General features: G+C 45.5%; 1 protein-coding gene across 2 annotated transcripts; it reads left to right on the top strand.

The window, feature by feature from the left end:
- The first annotated feature begins 858 nt into the window (after positions 1 to 858).
- zmym2 (zinc finger, MYM-type 2) lies at positions 859 to 19,750 on the top strand. 2 transcript variants are annotated; one of them, XM_086091888.1, is made up of 24 exons: positions 859 to 965; positions 5,271 to 5,858; positions 6,075 to 6,228; positions 6,715 to 6,863; positions 7,071 to 7,219; positions 7,300 to 7,462; positions 7,701 to 7,913; positions 8,689 to 8,839; positions 9,458 to 9,573; positions 9,661 to 9,789; positions 9,934 to 10,084; positions 10,176 to 10,348; positions 10,910 to 11,075; positions 11,646 to 11,674; positions 11,749 to 11,890; positions 11,980 to 12,101; positions 12,349 to 12,769; positions 13,163 to 13,327; positions 13,559 to 13,632; positions 13,852 to 14,232; positions 15,466 to 15,580; positions 15,970 to 16,209; positions 16,778 to 16,898; positions 17,211 to 19,750. In XM_086091888.1, exons 2-24 carry the CDS (start codon positions 5,286 to 5,288, stop codon positions 17,404 to 17,406), a joined length of 4,293 nt encoding a protein of 1,430 aa, XP_085948014.1. In that variant the 5' UTR covers positions 859 to 965; positions 5,271 to 5,285; the 3' UTR covers positions 17,407 to 19,750. The 2 variants fall into 2 exon arrangements, with proteins under 2 accessions (XP_085948014.1, XP_085948015.1); XM_086091889.1 differs by lacking the exon at positions 859 to 965 and adding an exon at positions 982 to 1,502.
- The last annotated feature ends 209 nt before the right edge of the window (positions 19,751 to 19,959 follow it).

Raw genomic sequence — 19,959 nt, forward strand, 5'->3', positions numbered from 1 at the left:
CGCCACTTGAACGCACCTGGTTCGGCCATGTTGTGTACTTGAACGCACCCCTCGTGTCTCCTAATCATATTTTATGTAAGTGAGTGTACTTGTCACCTCACAGAAATCACCGCATTTTATCCTGCATTCTGGCCGGGTGTTTTTGTAATTCCTAGAATGGAAGGTAAACTCTGTCACCCCTGATTCTCGCTCCTGATTGGATCCGAACTCTGAGCACTTTCGATCGGTTCGACCCTCGCGTCGACGAGGATGTGTCCAAATGTGAGGTTAAACGGCAGATATGCTCGGTATGGCCAAGGTTAAATCTTCCTAATGGGGCCAATTTAATTGCCTGGTCGGTGACATGTTTTGCGCATGCGCAGGATATGAAGGAGGAAGGGGGTGGTGGTGGGGTTGAGCGATAGACGTGTGACGCGGCAATGAAAAGTAAGAGTTCTCACTCCTCCAGTTCCCAATGTTTTTACAAGGCACTTCCGGATTCGAGTTTTGTCGTGATTTTGCCTATTTACGCGGCGCTGTTTCCTTTATATTTAGTTTACATTAACTGTCATTTTAAGCCCTCAAGTACTATAGTGTGAATTCGCCTTTAAAATTTAAAGGCATCAAACTTCCGTGTCCATTCAAAATGGCTGCCGCTCTTTTTTGTTGTTGAGAAGGTGACTGGCGAATGGATGGTAACTTTGAATTATTTAATAGTGTTCCTCGACAAAAACGTCGTAATGGTGTTTGGGAAGCGAGTGGAAGCATTTTGACATTCGTAATTAGATATTTAACGCGCTGGAAGCTCGCGTTCCTGCGTCACGTGACTACTAGTCTTCTGCCACTAAATGTGGAATGAGTGAGCCGTCTGTATCGCTGGCGATCTTGGAGCGTGGAATTGGCTGGTGTTGTGTTGTGCGCATGCGCCTTCCGGGATTAATGTCAAGGCACAAAAGTGGCGCTACACCGTGTCGAGCTCTACTCCGGTAAGAATCACCCTCGTCTCCTCGTTATTTCCTTTCACTTTTTCTACATTGCTTGTCAAAGCCCTCAAAGTTGAAAGTTTGGGCAACTTTTTGGCCGTTGCTTGGCCTCGCTGGGCCTCCCCTTACCTCCGTCCGCCCGCGTGTCTTGACACAGGCGGCGAGGAAACACGTTAAAGAGTTGAATGTGAACGATGTGTCCCCCAGTATTGTTCATTTAGAGCCCTAATGGCGGACGCTAGGCACTGGTTTCCCGCTGGGTGGCGACGGCGGTAATGGTGGGGGGAAGGGGTTGGACTTGTTATGTTTATGGATATTATTGCCTTCGTCTTTTTTTTTTATTTATAACGTACGACACGATGGCTGGCGTAGCTTGTTTACCGCCGCATGACACAATCGACGCCCGGTTCATGTGATACGTACTGCCGGCGGAGGGAGGGGGGGTAGTGTGGTGGTGGGGAAGGGCGCCCCTATCGGACGCTCGGTGCTATTGCAACCTGATTGCGCCACGGTTGACGACGAACTTTTCAATTAAAGCAGGTAGGCCCCGAAAAGGTATTTTAATCCTAACCCCGGGTTTGGATTTGGTCAATTTGGGTCGTTTTCACATCAGTAGATGTGCCGCTTGTGACGTTGCAAACCTCGTTTATTTGTGCTGGTGGCCCACAATGGCGCAGTTGGACCACGTTTTTCGGTGAATCTCCCCACACAACTTGGGAGGCCCCCAAGCCCCCCTTACTACTACTCACCCCTCGCTCTTTTTTTTTTGGGGGGGGGGGGGGGGGGTCGGTCACAGTTTTAAAGTTTTGGACCAGCCGAGTTGGTTCTGGGTGGAGGTGTTCGACCATTCGGCTGGAATTGGTGATCAAGGCTCGGCCACGGAGAGTTGAACGTGGCGCCACTTGTGTCCAGTTCTTCACATCTCTACACGCACACACACAATAACAACAACCGGAACGGCCGCCATTTGCAGTGTGGGCATGCATTTGACGCCCCCTCCCCCCTACCTTGCTCCTCATGTGTTTTTGTTTAGCGACAGTTGTGCAAATGACGTCATTGAAGCGACGTGATGATGTGCAGTTGTGCAGGCAACCTGGTGATTACGTCACAAGGCTGTGGGGGAGGCGGTTATTTGAGGTCTTAATTTTGCATTCAGGTGTTCTGCATTGCAGTCCTTTATCTACTAAACTGCAGAGAGGGTCAGGCACCTTTCAGGGACAAGGGGGTATATTAGAGATCTCTATTTGTACAAATGTTTGCATTATGATAATTGCAGCATATTTATTTACTCATATAGTGGCTGGATGTGATTGTGTACCCAATTGTCGAGAGTGCCTAGCTTTTCTTTCTTCTTTTTTTTACATTTACAAGGGATGAAGTCTTTATTTTTACAAATGTCTTGCAAATCTCATTTTGATCTTTTTTTTGACTCAACCGTAGAGTGCCTAGCTAAGACATTAACTAGTGGAGATGCCTTTACTTTTACAAATATGTTAGAAATCAAAATTCGATCATTTGTATTCCATTTTATGTTGTGTGTTTGACTCACATTGTGCATATGTGCTTATTTACTCACCTGTTGAGACTGCTTGCATTGCATTTTGGCTAAGATGTTTACTAGAGGGGAGGCATGTATAAATGTATTTTAGAAGTACAAGTAATATATTGGGTATTTCTTCATATAGTAGCTGGATGAGCATATTTATTCAACTTCAGATGGTGCCTAGCTTCCATTTGGGGTAATATGTCTACTAGAGGGGAGGTATTTATTTATATTTTGTATGTTTTTTTAATAGATCTATTAATAAATATTGTATTCTATATTTCCTCAGAGTATCTGAATGCAATGACTTATTCAACTGCAGCTAGTCTCCAGTGTTATTTGGTGTGAGGCGTTTACTGGCAGGAGGCCTTTATTTGCGCCAGATGTGAGCATGATGTCAATGCAGTGTCAAGATGATACTGGTGGGGGGGGGGGAGATATTTAATGCAAATGTGCTCACAGCTCTGCATTGCAATCTACTCAATGGCAAAGAGTGCCGGCATCTGACAGGGACAAGTGGTGGAGAGGTCTTTATTTGTACAGAGACATTTTTATCATAATATAACATAATTTCCCAATCTAGTAAGGCGGGTGTGTTTACTTAACTGCAGCCAATACTGTGCCCCGTGTCCTTTTGGGTAAGACGTTTACTAGAAGGGAGGTCTTAAATTTGTTGTTGGATTTTTTTTTATTTTTAGATAAATTAGGTAATAAGTCAATGGTATTCAGTCACCTCAACTGCAGAGAGCACACGGCGACCTTGAGGGTAAGCTGTTTACTGTAGGATTTAATTTGTACGACTGCATTTAATCACCTAATATTATATCGAGTGAACTGTTTAGCTAGCCCGGAATGGCAGGCATTTTGTTTTTACAGATGCCACGTCGGCTCTATTTGTGGTCAAGACATCTACTGCAGCGTACTTTTACACACAATGGTGTTTTATATTTTTCATAGATCACACAGCGTGCAATGTTAAGTATGCTGTAAATGTTCCGGTACGTTTGTGTTTTACTAGTAAATGGCAGCTTTACGGATGTCACATCTATCTACGGTTTCCCTCATTATCTATGTGAAAGGGTAGTCACACCATACACTTGGCTGTGTTCTGCGTGAAAGGCACAGGCACTGGCGGCCATTTTGTGGACTCTGTGTGAAACTGTCGCAGTGTACCACTCAGGAAACGGGGGGCTTTTATTTGTTACTGGATGTTAGGTCAGTATGTGCGTGCGCATGTGTGTGAAAACATTAGCTTCCTGTTCCCAAGCATGTCAGGCCGCACTTCCTGCCCCCCCCCCCCAACCCCACTCCACAGAGAATCGTTTTTCACTTCAAAATGGCCGCACGCCAAACCGGCGGCCCGTCTAGGCGACGTCCGAGCATGCAAGCGACACAATCAATTAATCATGTCTATGATGCGTTAAGGCAGCTTTCGCCGCTGTCACCCTCGTTAGCACGTGACATGAAAGGCAACCCCCCCCCCACCCGCTTCAATCTATGACAGCCCCTCCCTCCTTCCCCGTTACACGGCCCCCTGACGCGTAGGAAAATGACACATGCCAGATGTAGAGCTAAGAGAGCGCGTCCCTGGTGTTGGGCCATACTATTGCCATGGCAACCAAGGTGTAGCTTCACGGGTTGCTGCGGCAACAAAGGAGGGGGGAAGAATGGGACGGGGAGCAGGTGAGAAGGGGAGTAGAATTGGCGACGTTGTCGGTGGCTAGCACTAAGTTACCCTTTGTCACCACCAGTGTATTTTATTTAGAACGTCATTTGCCGGCTTCTGCTGGAGTAACTGAGGTTACACAGGTGTTCTTTGATGAATTCATTGGAATGACACAAACCACGTTAACAAAGATTTGGCAAAAAAAAATGCCGTATCTGTAGCCACTGTTGTGCTGGGATTTAGCAGCATGTGCCTTCTCACACAGGAGCGACCAAAGCAGGACGTATGTGAACGCAACCCCTTTAAGACTCCATTTAAGTCTTTTTTCAAAGCGGGTAAGGAACACTGTGCACAAGGTACCGTAACGGAATGGGGCGTTGCAGTAGACTCACAAATTTGCCACTAGTGTAAAAAAGGTCGAAAGCAGCCTTTGTGGTTTTTGATGAATTTTTTGGAGGTACACAAGCTTATTTTACACGGAGTTGTCACTCCATAGCAAAGTTGGGATGCATCAGCTTGTGCCGTTCCACACAAGAACCACCCAAATGGGACATGGCCATGTGCGTGAACGCGGTTTCCTGCGGTCACATAATTGAGCCCCTTTCACACTAGCCATCCAAGCACTTTTTCGCATACTGCTGTCCTGTGTGTAAGGTACCCATACAGAATGGGGAGTTCAAGTCAAGCATATTTGCTGATGGCAAAACATGTCGAGAAAAAATCATCGGCCCAAACATTTGTTCATAATGGTAGTGTTGGAATTTAACAGCCTATGCTGCAACTTTCCATAATCGGGTAATGAAGCCCCTTTCACACTGGCCATCTAGGACGACTTTTTCTCAAATCACAATCGTGCGTGTAAAATTAAAGATGTGGAACAGCGAGTTGAAATCAAATCGTGAATTAGGATAGTGGGAATCCACCATTGTTCATGTTCTTAGATTAATTCACAGATGTTAGACGAGCCCCTTTAATACAGTTTACTCAAAATGGGCATATCTGTATCCGCAGCAGCTGGTCTCGGGGCGGGGTCTCTCAGGGGAAAACCAGGTTCCATCTAATTGGCTTTTTTTGGGGGGGGGGGGCGGCGGTGTTCCAGGTGGTTGCCTTAGCAATGGACGGGGAGTCGGAACCCAACCCTGCTGTTCCGGAGGAGGAGGTGGCGACGGCGGGGGTGGCGGCGGCGGGGGAGCACGTGGAGGCCGCGGCGGCACCCACCATGGAGGCCCCAACGCCAGTTGCCGCGGCAACAGGTGACGACGAGGCACCGAAGAAGGGCAGAGGCGAGGACGATGACGACGTGGTTCTTGTAGAGGAGCAGGCCGCCGAGCCGCCGCCCCCGTCCAAGGAGTGTTCGGAGGCACCCACTGGCATGGAGACGGAACACACGTCACCCGCCGAGGCGACGCCTGCAGCGGAGGCTGAGCCACCCGTCGAGGTGACTCAGCCCGTCGCTGCGACGCCCGACACGTCCGAGCCTTCCATCCCCGCCTCGGCTGCCGAGCCCATCGTCATCGATGACGAAGAGGAGCCTGAGAAGCAGGGCAACTCCTCGCCCGCCCCCCTCAGCCACATGGAACCACATTCGGATATCCGCATCGCCAACGTAACCACGCTGGGCCAGAAAAGGGGCGCCAGGGCCGACTTGATGATCACCTCGGTGACGTCGCTTCAGGGAGGGCCAATGGTAAGATAACGATTATTTAAATGAAAGTGAGCCCCCATTTATTGCTGGGATTCATTTCAGACCTACTCACAATAATAATTCTGAATTTGGACCCATAATACACAATCGCTCTCTCAAAAAAAAAAAGCATGAACAATGGACCATGGTATAGGGGTAGATAGAGCACTGCATTTGCAAATGTAAACGTTGTATAACATGGAAGCCCCTTTCATGCAGTCGGGCGACGGCGTTTCGGAGGAAAACGGTCTGCAGATCGGCAGCGCCTACAGCCTGACTCCGGACGACACGTCCAGAAGACCAAGCGCTTCCTTCAACCCAGGGCGGGGCTCGGCAGTGCAAAATGGCGACGCAGGGACGCACAACAGAACAGGTAGTCATATCCCCACCACACAGCCCACTGCAACCAATGTTGAGCTTTCCCCACTAGTATCAAGCCCCTTTCACACTGTCCTTCAAATTAAATGTGATTTTCATTTATTTATTTTTTACCTGGGTCACTGTATGTAAGGTACAGACAAAACGGGTTGGTTGAAGTCTACCGGTAAATTTTCCAGCTCCCAAGGTAGTATCAGCCCCCTTTCACACTGCTTGTCAAAGCTGCCTTTTTCACTGCTTTTTCCCAGCTGTGACAATGACAATTACAGGTGGTGGGAGAAGTAACTGCTGAATGTTAAAAACCCGATGCCAGCGAGATTTGCGAGTCGACTTCACCCTTCCCTCACACATTCCACATGGGTACCGTTCACACAGAACAGCCGGACTGGTCTGCTTGGTGGAGTCGTGGCTGTTAGAACTGAGGTGTGTGGTGAAATGGAGGATTAAAATAGATGACACAGGCTTGTCTCGGTCCCCGCAGACTCGTGGATCTCCCAATCGGCATCAGTGCCTCGCAACCAAAAGCAGACGGGGGTGGACTCTTCTTCCACCGCCACTTCCCTGCCCAAACCTCCGGGACAGTCTTCCTCTTCCTCACCGGGCAGCCAGCCACAACCCAGGACAGTGAAGGTAATGCTGCATGTACCATATTTGCTTCATATTTAAAGGGGGACCAAAAGGAAGTTATTTTATTTCTTTCTTTTTTAATAATCGTCCCATTAGTCGGCCATTGGATTAAAAAAAATATCGAATTTTGGTAGCCCAGCTTCTATGTAGTGTATTGACATCGTATTTCATGGCCTGTGATATATCTTACTCCTATCCAATTTATCGCAGGTGACGTGTGCAAACTGTAAGAAGCCTCTGAAGAAAGGTCAAACGGCGTACCAGCGCAAAGGGTCTACGCACCTTTTCTGCTCCACCACCTGCCTCTCGGCTTTCTCGCACAAACCCGCACCCAAGAAAAGCTGTACCATGTGTAAAAAGTCAGTTCGGGTTGCCGTTCTTTGGGAGTTTTTGGAGGTTCGCCGCTAACATCACTATTGCCCCCCCACCCACCCTGCAGGGACATTACCAACATGAAAGGTACCATCGTGGCCCAGGTGGATTCAAGCGAGTCCTTCCAGGAGTTCTGCAGCACCGGCTGCCTGGGCGCCTATGAGAACAAGCAGAACCCGCCCAAGTCCAGCCTCAAAACCAAATGCACCGTCTGCGGAAAGGTCACTGAGGTCAGTGGGCCCCTTTCACACTGTCTGTCAAAGCCGTCTTTCTCTCAGCATTTTCCTGGGTTGACTGGTTAAGTCTAACCTCAAATATGCCCGTGGTAAGGATAAAAACCTTTTACATTAGGCTATGCATTAAATCAGTTGTTTTTCACTGCATGTACCGTGTTGCAGTTGTGTTTGTAATGTAGTAGCAAGCCCCTTTGATACTACCCCTTGCACTCCTGTCCCCCCTTGCACGCAGATCCGTCACGAGGTGAGCTTCAAGACGGTGACGCACAAGATCTGCAGCGACATGTGCTTCAACGCGTACCGCCGAGCCAACGGGCTCATCATGAACTGCTGCGAGCAGTGCGGAGACTACCTGCCAAGCAGGGCCTCCGCCAACCACTTCCTGCTGGTGGACGGACAGCAGAAGCGCTTCTGCTGTCAGAAATGTATCAGGGATTTCAAGCAGGTACTCTTTCATTTGACTCTATGGATTATTTCTAAACATTGTTGTATTTCGCTTGTGCAAAGAGGAGCAACCCTATTTATTTTACGATTGTATATCGTACGCACATGTGACTGAGGAGTAAGGACGCCATGGATCTTTTTGTCTGGATTATTGTCGTTCTGTGAATTTCAGTTGTGCTGGGCCCTATAAATAACTGGTGAGATTAGATTAATGAAATGACACCTACATTACACTCTGTGGATTATTTATCTCATTCACGGTGGCCTGTCATGGGAAAAAATGGCAAGAGGAGCGAAAAAATGATTTCACATGTGCTTGTACTTAAAGCAGGGATCCTGAACTTTTTTCCATTGAGCAATCGTATTAAGCATGTGATTGTAGGCCGTGCGCTAGACTTTTTCTTGGTTCCCAATCATTTGGAGAGGTTCTGTTTATTTCTATTGTTCATGTTTAAAGAGGTGTGAGTGTTGTATTGTTGCAGTCAAGGACTTTCACTGTACAATCTTGTTCATTTATTTATTCATTCGCAATAATGACTCAATCGTTCCCTCCTTTAGTGTTTCCCTGAACAAGCTCTCAGCTGAACACTTTGGTAGTATCAACAAGTTGAAGGCTGAAGCGTAGTCATTGTTGCCTGGCAACAGCCACTCATTAGACCAACCATATTCGCCAGCGCGGCCAAAAGTAATGGCACGCTTACAGCAGGGTATTCTCCCACTTTTTGGGTTCAGGAACTCCTTGAAAGGAACCTGTGGTCATCTGTGTGTGTCTTTAGGCTCACAGCAAGCTGGCGAGCTGCCTGACATGCAAAACGTTGATCAAGACGGGCGAGGTGGTCCTGGGCCTAGCTGCTGACGGCACAATGGGCTCCTACTGCTCTACCAACTGTATGAACAAGGCCAAGTTGGCCGCCACTACCTTCCATCGTGAGTAGACACAAGTGACAATGACTGAATGTGAAGGTTAGCAAGAGAAGATAATCTAGCGCAGTTATTCTTTTTTGATAAAACAAGGCTGCTAAGAGGGGACTCAAATGCACCATATTGGGAGTCAATTGTGTCGTCATGTACACAAAAAGCTAGTCAATACCAGCCCTACCTGCGAAAGGAAATTTCACTGCATTCAGGAAGTAGGAAGCTTTCAAAAATAAAACAAGCAGCACTTAACAGATGTAATCAAATGCAGCATGACAGTCACACAAAATCCACATCAAAATGTTCGCCAAACGCTGGTCTCTGACAGAGAGTCCTATCAAGCAAGTGGGAATAAAATCAGGAAGCTGAAACCCACCAAAATAAAATAATTATAGCGCTAACAGATGGAATGCACCACGCTTGTCTTTCAAGAGCAAAAATCTTTTGTTCACAAAAAAGTGGCCTCAGCCTCAGGCTGATAATCTTGTTGGGCGAATGTGAATTGGGTAAGAAACATAAACAAAGTGGCAACAGGAAACAACATGGACTCACTGCCGAATGAACAATACTGAGCTCTCTCTCTCAAAAAAAAAATTGAACACAAAAAAAAGAAAAACACGTTTTGTTTAGATGCGGAGCCGTCGTGTCACTTCTGCAAGAGGAACTCTTTACCTCAGTACCAGGCCACGCTTCCAGAGGGAAACGTCCTCAACTTCTGCAGCTCGCAGTGCGTCACCAAGTTCCAGGTGCATATTCGTTATGATTATGATCATGATTTTTTGGGGGGGGGGGGTGGATTTTTTTTTTAAAAAGATTGCTGATCATGCTCACAGAGTGCCACACTCCAGACGACCACCAATGGACAGACAACGCTGTCCTCAAACACCACCGCCATGGTACAGCTCAAGTGTAACTACTGTCGAGGAGCGTTTAGTGTCAAGCCGGAGACGCTGGACTGGGAGGTCTGATATGTTATGAGAATAAAATTGTATTTTTCCATGCAAAAAGTTGTAGTGGCACCACAATAGTTCCAGGCCAACTGAGTGAGTGATGTTGTGAGTCCAAGGGAGAGCTCCGTGCCTGACGTCTGTCCATGTGTTCCTCAGGACAAAGTGTACCAATTCTGCAGTAAGGTGTGCTGCGATGACTACAAGAAGCTGCATTGCATCGTTACCGTGTGTGAATTCTGCCAGGAGGAGAAGACGCTGCACACCACCGCCAACTTCTCGGGCGAGAAGAAGCCTTTCTGCAGCGAAGGTAACACGACATTCACACCCACTGCCTCTTTTTGTTTTCAGTTTTTTTTTTAAACCACAACGGTCCATTTTGAATGCCTTTTGTGTTCCAGGTTGCAAACTGCTATTTAAGCAGGACTTCATCAAGCGTCTGGGCCTCAAGTGCGTCAGCTGCAACCACTGCAGCCAGATGTGCAAGAGAGGCATCACGCGGCAGCTCGGCGGCATGACGCGGGACTTTTGTGGCGAGCCCTGCGCCAAGAAGTTCCACGATTGGTACCACAAGGTCCGTTTTGGGAAAAACAATTAACAGACACAATATACAAAAACAACAGATTATACCACAGGAATTTAGTCGCAACCTTATGATTATTCATCTTTTGAAAAAATGTGGCTTTATAATTTTTTTAATTATTTGTATTTGTTGAAGTGCCATTAGGGAAATCATTATTTTTTTTTAGGAGCTGTCGTGTGTGTATCATTTTTCCCTGAATTTAATTTTGGGTGGGGGGTTATGGTAACCTCTGTCGGGTTGCAGGGGCAGCAGAAAATAGTTTTTCCTGTTCAATATTTAATCTATCTCATAAAATTTTAACTATTTGAAAAATACAACTCTTCTTGTAATATTGGGGAAATAATAAATTTACATTTCTCCTTTTTTTAAATCTCATAAACACAAACTTTATCTTGCTCAAATAGGACTATTTTCATAATCCTTCAAATTAATTTACCCAAGTATGTTTTTTTTGTTTCAGTGTGGCAGTAATGCTTTGGAGATTCCTATTGTTTTTATAGACAAGTCTATCCAGAAAACCGTATTCTGACAATATCTCTACATGTCCAATAGGCGGCGCGCTGTGACTGCTGCAAGGTTCAGGGCCAGCTGACAGAGTCTGTGATGTGGCGGTCGGAGATGAAGCAGTTCTGTGACCAGCAGTGTCTGCTCAGGTTCTATTGCCAGCAGAATGAGCCTATCATGGCCACACAGAAAGGCCCCGAGAACAGCTGCACAGGTATGGACGAAAACCTTATGTCAATTAATTGATTGACATAGTGCTGCTCCCTAGTGCCATTGACTTTTGAAGTGGACATTTTGAGGCCAGTGTGGCCATTTCCAGCACTCTTAATCTTTTAATCCTAAAACAGTTTCATTTAGCAGCATAAAAATTGTTGGCCATGTCTGTCATAAGTAGACCCACAAAAGTCTCATGAAGCCACGCCCGAATGTAGAAGTCTGTCATTTCCAGGGTTCTTTTAAAGAGTCACTTTGAAAATTCAGCTTTCTTTCCCCATTTTACTTAGCAACGTAAAAAAATATTATTATTTTTTTAAAGAGTCAATGCCCGAAAAGACACAGGAAATCTTGACATTTTGCTTTGAAGCAGCCATTTGAGGGTACTTTTTTAGGGATCCTTAAGATGAACTTGAAAATTCAGCTCCTGCAGCCACTTTGACATGAGTTCAGGAAATTTGGTAAACTTGTCTATCAGGAGTAGGCTCACAAAAAAAGAAGAAGAATCCATGCTATAAAAGTCACAGGAAGTCAGCCATTTTAATGTCACAAACTGTTTCTCTCCTTTCAGGCATTGAATCACAAGCTTCCAAACTTGGGGTGAGTCTGACTTTGAAAATGTTTTTGATCTGTCATATTGTTAAACCCCTAAATGTCGTCTTCCCACGATGCAGCTGGTGAGCCAGGGCACGGCGGCATACACAGGCAGCGGCCTGATAAGGGACGTCAAAAACAAGGCAGTCCTCTGCAAGCCACTTACCCTCACCAAGGCCACCTACTGCAAGCCACACATGCAAAGCAAACCCATCCAGACGGGTGAGTATTTACCTCAGCGGACACTTAATACACACACCTGATCTGTGATTCTGATCAGTCAAAAAAATGAGCTTCACTTGTCAACGCAGATGTGGATGATGGCGTGAAACGCGAGTACGTTCCTGTCCCCATCCCCGTGCCCGTCTTCATTCCCATGCCCATGAACATGTATTCACAGCTGACGCCCACGCCGCTCTCTATTCCTCTACCAGTAAGACATGAACTGACGAGTATTGCTAGTCAGGATGGGTAGTGCTTCTTTTAGTTCCAGAAATCTCTAAATTATTTTGATCAATATATATATATATATATATACACACACAAAAAAAACATTGAGCCACCTCTTTACCACATTTAATTATTGACATTTACTCAGAACAGGAAGTACAGAAATGACCTTGGCTTAGACTAGGAGCTCAGTTGATGTTGGTGGTAACCTCAGCATGTCCCCACGCCAGCTCCCCGTGCCAGTCTTCCTGCCCACCACACTGCAGAGCACCGAGCAGATCGTCCGAACCATCCAGGAGCTGAGAAACAAGGCGCCCTCGGACCCCATCGACTCCCAGGAGGAACTGCAGTCCCCAACAGGGGTGACGTCGGAGGAACTGCCGTCCCCAACAGGGGTGACGTCGAAGGAACTGCCGTCCCCAACAGGGGTGACGTCGGAGGAACTGCCGTCCCCAACAGGGGTGACGTCGGAGGAACTGCCGTCCCCAACAGGGGTGACGTCGGAGGAACTGCCGTCACCAACAGGGGTGACGTCGGAGGAACTGCCGTCCCCAACAGGGGTGACGTCGGAGGAACTGCCGTCACCAACAGGGGTGACGTCGGAGGAACTGCCGTCACCAACAGGGGTGACGTCGGAGGACCAGAAAGCAGGTAGCTCCCGCATGCCCAAAAGGTGACTCTTTATCTTGGGTGTGGAGTAAATGTTAAATATAAGTAATAGTAACTATTGAACAGGTTCAACATTTATGATCATTGGCCTAAACAGATTGGGAAGGAGAACTCTCTTAACACACCCCCACAGTACATAATAAATCAATCTTAACACCACAGGATAATCACTCTTGACACACATCTCACCACAGGATAATCACTCATAACACACCCCATACTACATGATAACCACTCAGCATAATATTGTAGGGGCATCTGACCATCAGGCCTTTGCTGACATGGATCACAAGGGAGGAAAAAATTTGGCCCGATTGTTGGTACGTGTGTACCCCAATTTAATGAAATGTAATGTGAAAGAGATGCCTGCTTCAGACATCAAGCTCGAGGAGACGAGTGAGCCTGTGGATGACGAGATGATCACCGCTGACCCGGAGGAGCCGAAAATGGTGAAAAAGGAAGGCGACGTGAACATGAAGAAAGAAAAGGAGGGGGAAGAGGAGGGAAGCTACATGGACCTGGAGGAGGACTTCCCTCAAGGTAAATCGTTCGTGAAATTCACACCAAGGGAACTGCTGAGAAAAAAACATATACGCAATTAGAAGGGAGATGGATTACCGTAGGGCAGTTGATTGTGTCGTCGTCCATAGGTGACGCCAAAGCGTGCTTGTAGTTTGTCACCAGGGGCCTCTGTGCAACCGCTGACTCATTGTTGCTCTCAAAATTCTGTATCATTCTCTGTCTTATTGGGGTTTCCATCCTCTTCCTCAGCTTCGGCGTCCGTCCTGGTGGATGCCGAGAAGCAGGAGGATGAGCGGGCAGCACGACCTCAGCCAAGGACACGAGTATGCACGTTGTTTTAGCGATCACAATGCCATGTGCCTCCCATCTATCGTTGCCATGTTTTGTATTTTAAAGCTAGTGATTTTAGGTCAGGATTATTCTAAAATGCTCTCTTCAGAACCAATCTTCAATTATGCAAATTAGTTTATTTGCATAAATTTCACACGTAAAGTTTCCTACTTTGAAAGCAGCGGAATGTTACAACCGTCTTTGTGTCACAGGGTAGCAAGAAGCTGGCAGCAGAACGCATCTTGGTCAGAGCCTCGTCTGTTCGCTCGCCGCCCCTGAAAGCTTGCTACGGCGTCAACGCCTTCAGACGCTGGATGAGCTTGGGTGGCAAAGAAGGATGCACAGCGGAGCCCCAAGAAGGATGCACAGCGGACCCCCAAGAAGGATGCACAGCGGACCCCCAAGAAGGATGCACAGCGGGCCCCCAAGCCTCGGATCCAGCTCTTGTGAATCCCACCGAGACCGATGTGCTGAAAATGTGCGCCGATAAGCTGAACGACAAGCTATGCGGCTTCGTAAGGGAGGTGTGCCGTCCCAACGGCCAACGATACGCCCCAGACAGCATCTACTACCTCTGCCTCGGCATCCAGAAGGTTGGCTTTCTCTCACTTTGCAACACGAAAATTGTTAGCTATGTCAGTACCTAGTATTAGACTCACAAAGTCTCAGCCATCCTGAAGAGACACAGGAAGTTGGCCATTTTGGTTTAAAGCAGGCTTGCCATGAAACACTAATCAAAAAACTTGTTCGTTAGTTAAATTGTATTTTTAATTTAAGCCCCTGACGAAAGTACCACTTAGCTTTATGAAATTTGGTATGCATGTCTATTATAAATAGACCTCAAAATAAAAATAAATCGTAAATGAGTTCATGCCTGTCAGCCATTTGGTTTCAAAGTGGCCATTTTAGGCACACAGTAGTTTGGCTATTCCCAAGTTATGAATAATAATAAGCTCATGAATTTGTTTGAGAATGCAGCCCCTCCCTGCACAGCCCTTAACGACAGTTTCACATTGCAACATGAGGCTCATTTTGTCCTGAAAGATTTCTAATAACGCAAAAGCCCGTTACAGGAGACAATATGAAATTCACCATGTGTCCAATATGAGTAAACCTACGAAAATCTGAGAAACCCCATGACCACAAAGATGCAGGAAATCTGCCATCTTGCTTCGATTGCCCACCTTAGACTTACTTAATACATAAACCAAAGCATCTCATCACAATCCCCAGATACAAAGCACATTTTCAAAAAAGGTGTAATGATGCAGTAACCTGATTAGATTCAGATTAACCTTTACGAAACATTTTACCGAAATAACGTCAAGGTGAAAGTTGGCCTTATTAAGTTTGGGTAGGAACCAATTTTAGCAGGGAGTGTTTCCATAGGGACACATTTGAGTGGTGCACAGGTCCTCCCACTTCCTGCTGCTGCACATGTTAGAACAGCAACTCGCAGCATGGCCGCATTGCAAGCTCACAGATTTTCGCACTATGACACGAACATGTAAGTTAAAACTTGCTTTGTAATTTTGATAACATCCTTTCAGATTTTATACATTTTTAATCCCACCATCATTGGGACTGCTGTGCTTTTGTTGTATGCTGGTATCTTAATTTATGTACTTTAAAAAAAAACGTGTTTGTATTTTATTTTATTTTTTTATGTTTTGTGTCCTATGATTTAAACCTTTTGCTGTTCACATCCTGACTACTGTGATGATGATTTGAATATGAGGACACTAACATGACTTGACTATTTATCAATCTATTCAACCATTTTATAAATGGAAAACAAAGTTTTGTTTTGTGTCTTTCTTTTTTAGCATCTTCAAATCAATGGCCAACAGAGTGACATCTTCAGTGACTCCTGCTACCAGGAGTTTGGGGAGGAGCTCAACAAGGTTCTGAAGAACTGGAAGCCCAGTCTGCTTCCTGATGGTGAGTACAAAGACATAATTTGTTGACCAGCAATCGATCAAGTTGATTTTCCTTAGCAAGCCAACTAATTAACTTTATATTCTGGCATTGTTGTTTTTATATTGTACTGACATGACCTTGATATGTTTGTGTTTTGACAGTCATTTGTTGTAAATGTAATGAGTTAGCATTTTGGCTAGCATGTAGCGTCTTGTGATTATACCTCTTTGCTGTTCACATCCTGATACATTGTGATTGTGCTTTTGATGTATGAAGACGCTCATTGCAATACAAAATCCGTTATTCTGAATGTTGTATATATTATAGTGCATAAAGTTGACCTCTGCATTAAGTCTTTTCTTTGACATTGCCACACAGTGTTTATTTTGGCGTTTTTGTTGCCGCCGCAGGCTCCACGTGGAGCCGTGTGGACGAGCGGTGTCTGTGGGCGGGTGGACACCTGGGCAACACTACGCCCGCCGTCTTGCTGCGCTCGCTGGTCTACCTGAACGCCAAGCGCATGCGCTTACGCAGCGCCCAGCAGCACCTGCGCCTGTCCTTCACCGACGTCTACGGCCCAGACGCCACGCACCCCATCACCACCGGGGAGAGCCGAGCTTGCGTCCGCGTGCTTTCTCCCCTCTCTCAGGGTGTGTCAAATAAGCTACATAATTGAGCGTACTGAATTGTTCAAATATGGTTTTCTTTCTCACCTTCTCAATTGGGAGATTTTTTTTAAATGCCCGCACACGACCACTCATGGCTCACCTGTTTTCGTAAACTGAGCCCTGAGCAACTAACTATGAATGCATTTTCAGTCGACAGCAATTAGCAAAATGGCTGCCGCCTTAGCTTGGGTATAAATGGGTGGATTTTGCTGCTTAATTCATATTCCACAAACGGAATATTAAGCATAATGCCGTGTTTAGACTAATGGGGGCACATACAACATGGTAAAAAAGTGTTTTGGCTTCCCTTTTAAAATGAACATTTTTTACTTGGGATGCACTAAAATGAAATGAAATTAAATGAAAATGTTGGACCAAAACCGAAAATGAGAATTGCTTGGCTGAAAACCGAAACACTGAAATAAATGATTTTTGTGTTGTTGCGTTTATGGCAAGGACACAACATGGGTTAACATAGAAAGGCTTAAATGTAGGAGCCTTTCCACGTAGATAAACACGTAGCATAAGCTGTGCTTTGTTTGTCCTATAGTTGAAAAGGAGTCTCGCAAGAGGAAGCCGGACCATCAGGACTGTGAAGACGACGACATTGGATCACTAGGTGCCGTCACGGAGCAAGAGCGACAACTTTTCCAGCTCTACCGCTCCAAGTGGTATGTTATCGATCCTCTGTTGCTGGGTTTTGTTATGTCAGGAAATGTGTTTTCACACATTTTGAATGCACTAACGGAGTACTCTTTCAATATGGCGGATTTTCACCTATAGCTGGTGGGTCTTGGTAACTGGAGGTTCACTGTATCTCTCTGTGAAATTTTGCAAGTGGGTGTCCAGTGATTCTAACTCCATGCTGCTTTACATACTGAATCTTCAGCGATGACTGTTGGACAATGAGGACTTCCTGTTGCCCTTCTTCACCAAATCACACCGCAACACTTAAGTAACCTCTGTTTTCCCTCTCGCCGCAGTCCGCCGTCATTGCTGGAGCGCTCGGACTTCTTCTACGCCCAGCACGATCCAGCCTGGGATGGCGACGGGGCCTGGTTTACATCCACGCCGCTAGAGCGCCACATGCTGGAGAGCCTCCTCGCCAGAGTCCTGCTGGTGCGGGACATTTACACGGACTCGCAGGAGCAAGCGGAGCAGGAAGGTGGCGCCGAGTAGCACGTCTGGTTTGGACGCGTAGATTGTTACTAGATCCACAGGAAGGCCATAGTGAATAGCGCTTCCAACATTTTCTTATGTAAACCGCCTTCATTCCTACTGCGGAGCTCCACGAGACGCCGCCCACGGCGAGAAAAACTGTACGGGGGAAGGGTTGGGCGTTGGGTTTCTGATGTCTTTCTGGGATTGTTTCGGGTTTGAGGGGCATCCAGGCAGTTATGGAATGTATTGGCCTGCTAATGATCCCGATATGCCGCCGCTAAGCCTCAATTAAATGCCGGTGATGTCGTTTGGAGAATTAGTTCAGGCAGAACGAGACGCCGTTTAGGTTTTGAAAAAGACAATCACGCCAACCAACTGTGAGCGTTTTAGCATCCAATTCCATAACAAGCAAGGACATACTGTACGTGCTTTTCATTGGATAACAGTGGTGCTATAATCCGCAGGAAAAAGTCATGATTTAGAAGGCCCGAGAAAAGAAATGGCACGGCTATTATGCACCTTTGAAATTTTTCACAAAATCTAGAGCGACATGCTTTTGTTTTTTGTTTTTGTTTTTGTGTGCAGAAAGTCCACTATTTAGAGCATAAATGCATTTGGGCTGAGAAAAGTAACCGGTCGTGATATCGCTGCGCAGTTTGTCCTTTGAGGTCACACTTGTTGAGCGATTCCAATGCTAATATATGCATGCCGTCGAAAGAAATTGGAGCCATGGTCCTTTACAGGTGACAATTGGTCAGTGAAATCTAAAAAGTTTGAAACATGCAAGTCTGTATTAGGGCTGAGCAAATTCATACCATAACCATTCTGAATTAGCAGTTATTTTTTCCCTTTATCACATCCATTGAAGAATGACAGTTAAGTTTCAGAGCTATGTGCTTTATCCAGTAATGTTTGCACAATAGCTTGGAATATGCAAATATTTGGTAATACTATGCCTATTCCGAACGAGATGTACATTTTCCCTTGTGGTTGACGTCACAGCTGTTGAAAAATGACACCGCTGTTCCCGTTGGAGACTCCTGGGTTTTTTCAGCGATGACATATTTGTACAGTAGCTTGAAATGTGCAAATATTTGGGCAGAGAAAAGTAATGCCCCCCCCCCCCCCCTGCCTCCATTGTGGCTGTTTGCCCAACTGCAAAGTATGAGCTGAGAAGAGTAATGGCACACGCCTTCTAAACTAGTCATACATTTTGCATACAAGTTGAGTGAAGTCACATCTGTTGTGGAATGCAGCAGCTATTGCGTGCTGTTTAAACATTTGCAAACTAAACATTTTCACAACATTTAGAAATACACGCTTTTTTTGTTTATTATTATTTTTGAAGTAATGTTTGCAGTAAAAGTGGAACATGCACATTTTTGGGCTGAGAGAAATAATGGCACACTCGTGGACTCATTTGAAGTTGCATTTGTTGATAAATTGAGTTATTACAGTTCGTCGAAACTTTGGGCATTTAAGTTATTGTTTTCATTCAATTGGAATGTACATGTATTTGTGTTGAGAAAATTAATACCACACCCGTTGTGAGCCAGATGTACATTTCGTTCTTTGGTTGGCATCACATCTCTTGAAATGTGGATGCTGCTATTTAATGTACAAAAAAATAATCATGCACTCTTCATGTATTACTCGCGAATTTGTCGTTTGAAGTGGCATTTGTTGCAAAACGGAAGTTATTACATACCGTTAAATTTTTGAAAACTTGGTTTCAGTAATTGTCCAATATTTTATCTACAAGTGGGCAAAATACCTCAAAACAACTTTGGTCAACTTTGATTTTCAGAATTCAGAACATAGAATATTTGAGATGAGCAAAGTAAAGCCGCACTTGTTCCAAATTAGCTGCGCGTTTCCGCAACATTAAAGCCTCATTTTTTTCAAAATTAGGCTCTTTTGTTCCTAAACAATCTTAATATACAAAGTGTTGGCATCAGTTTTCCCATCACGCATCACCACAAAGTAGTTTGCAGGTAGCTACTAGAGGGCGCAGTGGAAAGCAAGCAAGCAAGAAGATCTTCCCAAACGACATCACCGCAACTCTTTTGAGGCGAACAAGCTACGCAATGAAATGCGTCTCTTATTACCTGGCAGTAGCATCCCACGCTAACTAGGTCAGATTGTTTTGGTGGCGTCTCTTCAACAACAACAAAAAAAAAAAAGGGGGGGGGGTTATGAACTGGGCTAGTCGCAAAAGGGACACACAAAAAAACACCCACCATATTTTTTTAAAAACATATTTATTTCTCCTTGTTTCTCTCTGTTGTCCTATTTTTGTACCTTTTCTTCTTTTCCAAGAGGCCTCGTTTCAAAGAAAATAAAGCAGATGCTTCACAACAAATCATGACGAGCGAGCTGGTTGCTTTAGTTTTTCATTGTTATTCTTCATTTGGTTTCTCCCAAGAAAGAAAAAAATAAATAAACTCAGGTTTGCGTTAAAACGGATTTGCCATCGAAATGACTTCAAATTCGTTTTGCTACTTCCTGTATTTGCTTTGTTGAAATGATGGCCATCAAGCTTAATTTAGATGAATCGCGGTGACGAGTGGA

This window comes from Leptonotus elevatus, chromosome 12 (genome assembly GCF_054856555.1).
Source record: "Leptonotus elevatus isolate MCC_2025b chromosome 12, RoL_Lele_1.0, whole genome shotgun sequence".
Lineage (NCBI taxonomy): Eukaryota > Metazoa > Chordata > Actinopteri > Syngnathiformes > Syngnathidae > Leptonotus > Leptonotus elevatus.